The sequence below is a fragment of the Lactuca saligna genome, chromosome 6 (assembly GCF_052625555.1).
Source record: "Lactuca saligna cultivar CGN05327 chromosome 6, ASM5262555v1, whole genome shotgun sequence".
In the NCBI taxonomy this organism is placed as follows: Eukaryota; Viridiplantae; Streptophyta; class Magnoliopsida; order Asterales; family Asteraceae; genus Lactuca; species Lactuca saligna.
This window is the reverse complement of record NC_136422.1, coordinates 59,421,437-59,429,504: the sequence shown is the minus strand read 5'-3', so window position 1 is coordinate 59,429,504 and position 8,068 is coordinate 59,421,437. Positions and strand designations below refer to the sequence as shown.

The 8,068-nt window shown below is 31.9% G+C and overlaps 1 protein-coding gene across 1 annotated transcript; it reads right to left on the bottom strand.

The window, feature by feature from the left end:
* Positions 1-625: 625 nt before the first annotated feature.
* LOC145002624 (uncharacterized) lies at positions 626-1,078 on the bottom strand. Its single transcript, XM_078961858.1, has one exon. The coding sequence runs from the start codon at positions 1,076-1,078 to the stop codon at positions 626-628; it is 453 nt and encodes a 150-aa protein (XP_078817984.1).
* Between the last annotated feature and the right edge of the window lie 6,990 nt (positions 1,079-8,068).

Here is an 8,068-nt window from a genome sequence, read left to right as displayed (position 1 = left end):
ATATAATTAACCCAACCAGGTGGGTTCAATCAATGTGATGGGTATGGTGATGGTGGCAGGTTCTAGGTCTGTTGGTTCCATTGGTTCCAAGGCTGCTGTCCGTGACCTCGGCCCCTAAAATTCCAGCCACAATGCCGACCATTTGCACCACATCCACGACCATTATGTTTGTTGTCGTCGAGTGCTTGAGTAGTTGGAGGCAGTGTTCTAAAAGGCGCGTCATGGCGTGAGGCATGGCTCCGCCGTTACGAAAAGCCTCATAACGTTGCTGTTAGGTGTGACGCGTGGCAAGGCATGATATGACGCGCCATGGCGTGTTATGGCATGTTATGGCACGTGTTTTTTCGTTTGAGACATGATTTTTTGCTCTTTGTTATGTCTTTTTCTAATCGGAGATACAGGTATTGTGGTTTTCGTTAAAATTTTGTAACTAGTTATTCATCTAACACTTATAAAAAGTAGTTATATTTAATATAAATTTATATTTATGTGGTAATATAATTTTAAATTAATACAAAATCGCCGCCTTACATCACCCCTTGAAAAACGCCATGGCTCGTTAAGCTTGAGGCTTGACCATGCCGCCATGCCACGCCTCACGCCATTTAGAACCTTGGTTGGAGGCTTAACTATGATTTCCTTGAGCCCGTGTAGATTTTCCTGGATAGTTGTGATAGTTGTAGTTGTTGGAGGATTGGCTGCCATTCTGTTGTGGTGGTCCGGATGCAGCGAGGACCGTGTGCGTCTGGTTTTGTCGGGCGTTTTGCATATGTTGCTCTAATTGCAACATGCTACATGTTGTCTCCCATGAGGGAGAACTTTGATTAATGTATGCCCCTACAACATCAAATTCCGGTGGTAATCCCCGAACCATTTGCAAAACGAGTACGGATTCGGTGATCGGATTGTCAACATCTCCAAGTTGACCTACTAAATCTTTGAGTTTCTGGCAGTAGGCTTCCATTGATGAACATGCTCCAAGAGTGAGATTGGAGAATTCATGTTCGAGAGCAGTAACACGTGAACCTTCGTTGTTGATAAAGTTAGCTTTCAATTTTTTCCAGGCAGCTTGAGTCATGGTGTCATTCTCCAAGATTTGGACCATAAGTTTGTCAGACAGGGTGCTATAGATCCATTGTAAGACCAGGGAATCGATCTCCACCCACTGGTTATAAGAAGGGTTTGTCTATATCGGTAGAGGAGTGTCATCAATGTGATTGAGTACCTTGTAGGCTTTGGCATGGAGACAGAACAACTTAGTCCATGAGAAATAGGTAACTTTGGTGCCATCTAAGGTTCGAATCGTTGTCTGAACATTTGTTACATTGTACGCAGGATGCAAGGCCGTGACCTTTACCTCACCCGATCCAGAATCATCTTTGGTCATGGAGAATAAAGATGGCAATGGAAGATCAACAAAACTGTAGCTTTGATTGATAGAGGTAGGTGTTGTAGGATTTTAGGGTTCGTTTACTACTCTAATACCATAACAGACGTTCTGGTTAAAGCATCGACGCCTTCCATAGAATAACAATCCCTGATATATAAGGATAAATACAAATAATACAACTACATAATATGTAGATAAAATAGGAATGAATATTTAACAATCCTAATTATATATATATATATATATATATATATATATATATATATATATATATATATATATATATATATATATATATATATATCTAATCCGCTAATAGATTCTTCATCCATAAATTGTTTCAAAACTCAAAAACATAAAAGAATTGATCTTAGTATTCATTCTCATATATATATATATATATATATATATATATATATATATATATATATATATATATATATATATATATTGAAGCTCAAATCGAGAAGAAGATGAAAACTATAGTTTCAAAAATCACAAAATAGTAGTTATATTTAAGTTTTATCATGTCAAATCACATATCATTTATAGATACGATCATCAGTAGCATAAAAACCTGCAAATCAAACATGAAAAATAAGGATAAGAAGTTTACATTATTTTGTTTTTACTGAAATTAAAAATAAAAATTGAAGCACCCCCGAAGTACCTAAATTAAGCAAAAATTGAATGATTGAAGATGATTTATGAACTTCAAAGCAATATCCAACAATGATTATAAAATCTACAAATATTTAACACACATGAATCAAGAAACCAGAATCCACAGAGACGAATTGAGTGTTCATATCAGGATACCAGGAAAATAGGAGAAATGTCTTTGTGTGTTCATAAAAGATGGTTTTAGAGATGTATAAAGACCATTATACCCCTTTAAGATTTGTCCTTCATAGGAAAAGCAAAAAAAAAGTTGAATGTAATTACAAAAACGTCACCATCTTTATTAATTATTTGAGATTAAAGATTTAGATTTATCCTCCTAGTAATTCTCTCTCTCTCTCTCTCTCTCTCTCTATATATATATATATATATATATATATATATATATATATATATATATATATATATATATATATATATATATATATATATATATATATACACACACAAATGAGTTATTTTTAAAACATCAAGATTTACGAGAACTTGAGAACTTCTAATTCGCTCATCAATTTTTAAAACTAAGATCACCAATATTCTCCAAATAGTGCGTCTAAACCATATGTATGCTAAAAAAAAGATTTGACGGTTTGTTTTTTTTTAAAGCACATGCATGCATATTTGTGTTTTTTTTTTTCAATAATTTTCAAAACCAACATAAGAATAATAGAAACGTTTAAGATAATCACAACTTGAAAATGTCAAAAATACATAGAAAACATAAATATACTTGCATGTATATTTAAATGTACATCTATGCATATTTAAAAATAAACAAAAAAAGTTTATCAAATATTTTTTTAGCATTGATCCGGACAACATTTGATGAATATTGGTGATATTGGTTTTGAGAAATGATGAGTAGATTACAATTCTTGAGTTCATGCAAATCTTTAAGTTTTCTCTTTCAAAATATATATATATATATATATATATATATATATATATATATATATATATATATATATATATATATATTATTTCCTATTTATTGGTTTGACAAAATAACAAAATCGTTAGTTATTTGATAGTAACGTTTGATGCATGAATGGCTATGTTCTCATAAAGTTTTAACAATAACCTAAAACTCTTTTTTAGAAGTATTTTTTTTTATATATTTTATTTGAGAAAAGATTAAATTTAATTGTTTTTTGTTTTGTTAAAAGTGTATATATATCTTCTTGAAAGTTCTGGACATCCCTAAGTAATGAGGTAGCATTACCAACCTAAGTAATGAGGTAGCATTAACAACCTAATGTTATATTCTAGAAACTGGAATACCGGATATCAATAAAAAGATGTTATAAAGTCAAAATAGAGTTCCTTTGTTGTATTTGTCAAAATAGTTGAGCCTAGAGGATAACGGATAACGGGTGTAGACTTGTAATTTCTTTAAAGACCCTGTTTGTTTCTAGTTGATTTTACTCTCTCTCTTTCTCTCTCTATCTATGTGTGTAGACATGTAATTTCTTTCAAGACCCTGTTTGGTTTCTAGTTGATTTTACTCTCTTTCTCTCTTCGTAATAAATAAAAAGAATTTTTTTACCACATGTCATCCTCTCATTAACTTAGACATATGTTATTTTTTGGTATTTTTGATTAAATGTTTTTTTTTTTTTCCATTTGTCATTTTATCAATTTTTTTTTTCAATTAACAATCATATTTACACCTCAATTAATAATTGTTTTAATTGAAAATAACCAACAAATTACAATATTAGTACTCATATAATATTTAATATGTTTCATTTTAAATTCAAATCTTAAATTTTAAATTTCAAATCTAAAATTTCAAATTTAAATAAATTTTGTTTAAACTTTCACATTTAATTTTTTTATCAAATCCGTATAACATACGGGTTTCACACCTTATATATATATATATATATATATATATATATATATATATATATATATATATATATATATATATATATATATATATATATATATATATTAGCCGTTTATCCGCGCTAAGCGACGGGTACAAATAGTTTGTTTTAGAAGATAGTTTTAATGCGACAACTAGTTTCATTTAGGTGCGAGGTAGTTCCTTACGGCCTTTTAGTGGAATGTTTTGTGTTAGATACTTTATTTCAACAGATAGTTTTTATGTACGTGTTTGGATCATTTCAACCAACATTGTACATGAATATAAAGATAATGAACCATTATGGATGAAAGTGGGTCCAAACCCAAATCAGATGGACCTGGACCCGGAAAATCCGGAACCATTTAACGAGATTTTTTAGAACTGGAAACCGGACTGGTATATAGGAACCGGTTCCGGTTCGGTTTCGGGTACTAGGGATGAGCAAACCCAAACCAACAAACCGAGAAACCGACGAAACCGAAACAAAAAAAACCGAAACCGAAGCAAAACCGACGATTAGGTTTTGAATTTTCTAAAAACCGAAATGTCGGGTTCGGTTTCGGTTTTTACCCAGAAACCGACCCATCCAACCCGAGAAACCGACCCATACTTAAAACTGACAAATCGCACCAAGAAACCAACCCATCCAACACGTGAAACCGACTCAAACTTGATTGTTTTTTTGTTATAATAGACTATTTCGGGATTTGGTTGTAACTTGTATTAGACTATTTGGTTGTAAGACTCATGTTTTTTGAAGTATTTAACTTCAATTTAGTGTTTTTGAAGTATTTAACTTCTTGCTTAATTTCTGGAAAATGGGTTTAAACTCAGAACCCATAAGTGTATGGGTTGAACCCAAGAAACCGAAAAACCGACCTCAGAACCCAAGAAACCGAACCGACCAGAAACTGATCATATTGGGTTCTGAAAACCAGAAACCGAACATTTATGGGTTGGTTTGGGTTTAGGTCCAAAACCGACCCAAATCGACCCATGCACAGCCCTACCGGGTACAGTATCGAGTAAAACGGGTTTAGAACCTAAAACTCAAAAATAGGAAACTGGATAAAGTGGAACCGGGCAAAATGGGTTTAGAATCAGAAAACATGGATTATTATTATTATTATTTTTTTATAATTACCTCAATCGGATAATGTTTCAACCGTTATAAAAAAAATTAATAAACAAAAAATTATATTTAGGTTATTGACGGCATTGATTTTTTTTTTTTTTTTTTTTTTAAATAACGTGATATTACAAAGTTGGTTTAATATTACTGTGAAATGTGAGCTTTTAGTTATGTGATTGTAATATATACTATACGTTCATAGGGATGAGTTAATTGTAACATGATTAAAGGTTCTAATTAAAAAAAATAGTTAGAATAATCAAACAACAAAATGAATATATAACTTTTTGTAAAAGATCCACTGTAAATAGACTAAAAGCTTATAAAACTTTAACCCATTAAGCCAAAAAAACAAGTTGGTACTAAAATAATAAAACTATCGATTTTACTCTTTTTGATCAAATACACTATTATATAGTCAAATGCACTCAAATCAAACACCATAACTTATTACAAAAGTTATTACAGTATAATGTATTTAAGCGATTGCATAAGCCAATTTTTCAAAATTTCTTACAAATGACGAAATCATCATTTTTAATTAAACCATTCTTTAACGTATAAAACCAAACTTATAACCATTTATCTAATATTAATATTACATATAAATTATGGTTCTTACAAATAAAGTTCACCAGAGAGGAGAATGAGAGATAAACTGAGATTTTGTTAGATGAATGTCATGCTTCATATCTATAAGTTTTCCATTTACTCAATGTTTTCTCTCTTTTATTTATTTATTTATTTATTATTATTATGAGAGTTCATATGCAAATTGAGATTATGATAAACAATCATCTCCAATCCTACATTCATTTTCTTTATATAAAAAATGTATAAATAATATATTAGATTTAACCGACACTATTTTTTATACAAATTTCTATACCAAAAATACTCATAACCTTATAAGCTTTTTTACATATTTATTTATATTTCCTATATAAAAACTTTATAAAATGTACAAAAATTGGTTCCGATCCATTAAACTCAGTTCCAATTTTTTACATATCCGGTTTCGGTTTTTTTAACCGGAATACCCGTGTCACACCCCCAAACCAGAATGGCAGAAACATTCGGGGGTGGGTGACTTCACATATCATAACAATTGAATATTGTAAAGAAAGTAAACACAACCATCATATATAACAAAAATTACATTATTTGTGTGTAATACATGTTTCAAAAGAATATTACAAATATGATGATTTAAAATGTTTTGATAATAGACGCTTTAGCGTTCCTTCTCAAAAAGCTGATTGTTACCTGTATTACTGATTCCTTGAGAAATACAAGTAGTTTTGAAAAAGTGTCAACAATTAACTTGGTAAGTTCATAAGTGTTTTTGTACTGAAAATTGTATGTCTTTTAGTAAAAATAAATGAATATGTTTTCCAGAAAATCCAATATTTCCTTTCCATAGCTTGAAAAAGTTCCAAAGGCTGGAGTGCAATAGTATCTTTCGTGCTCAAATTATGAAAGTGAATTTATACTTAAAATATGTATTTACTGAATACATTCAAGAGTCTCATAAATCAAACTTATTTAATACTTCCGTGTGAGTTTTAAAACCATGCTATTGACCCAGATTGCCTGTAACAACGTTCTTCAGGCGTTGCAGTGTTATGATGTTTGTCACCCCAGACCTGTCGGTCTAACTGTGGCTAACAGTTTAGGTGTGGGGTTGTCAATCTCGTATAGATCTATACACAAATATCACGCTCTCCCTCCAAGAGATTATGGTTTATAATACAGGGCTTGAAATGCGTACTTGCGAGTACGTTGAAGTTGAATATCTCATAACACTTAGTATTAATAGATTTAGGAAAGAAAAGTCTATATTTCATGTAGATGAAAGTATTTCATTTTCACAATGTTTACGTAAAGATGTAATGAATAGCTTGTAAACTATACCCATTATAGTTTTTTTTTTCTGAAAATGTGTACCATTTGGTGATAAAAATTTGATGTAATACTAACATTGTATATAGTTTATACGTTGATGTCGAAGTTGTTTAACATTTATAAAATATAGGTGGTGTATTTAAATCTGTATGATTAGTTTTTCTTGTATTGCACTTGTATTCCCCCCCCCCCCCCCTAAACCACAAAAGACATGAAAATGTAGGGGTATGAACTCACATGTTTGGTTTGAAGATATTGAGACGAGAATTTAGCAGAATTTCGACAGCGGAAAGCTGCGTCTTCGGGTTTCTCAGGGATCTCGGTAGCGTGAAACCTCCGTCGGGGCTTGGGTATGGAATCGAGGGTGTCGGGATAGCTTCTGGAGCTCAAGAGAGTGTGAAAGTGAGAGAGGAGTTGAGAATGTGTGCCAAAACCCGGAGCTCATGCACTCTATTTATAGTGCTGGAGCACCCCCCCCCTGTATGCTGGGCGTACTCCGAAGTCGTCAGCGCTTACGACTTAAGCCTAGCTAGCCTGCTAGCCGATGGGACGAGACTCTGCGCCTGAGTACGCTGGGCGTAAATTGGATTTACAACTTCTAAATTCCGTAACTTTTGCGTACGAGCTCCGATTCTCGCGTTCTTTATATCCACACATAGGTGAGAATGTACTCTACAACTTTCATTTAGACTCCATCGGCTAGTTTTGATTTTATTTTTAATAGTATATTTTTAGTAGGTCGGGACTACTAAAGTCCGTTAAAAATCCATAACTTCTCTATCCGATGTCCATTTTCGTCTGTCTTTTTATCGTTGCGATGCTCTTGCTGGGATCTTCAACTTTCGTTTAAATTGCATCGGCTAAAAATGGCTCGATCTCTACTTCGAGTTTTTAGCTTTCTACTACTATTCTGAAACTTCTAAAAATCATAACTTCCTCATATGAAGTCAGATTTGATAATTCTTTTATCCATAATTACAGCTTAACAATACTACGACTTTTATTTAGAAGCCTAAGGCTAAAAAGTATTTTATTGAACTTTCACTTTTTACGCTTATCAGTGTTTCCAAGTGTGCTGTGGATTTTC

Coding starts and splice junctions, on each gene's coding strand:
- LOC145002624 (XM_078961858.1), bottom strand. CDS start 1,078: ATGACTCAAGCTGCCTGGAAAAAATTGAAAGCTAACTTTATCAACAAC.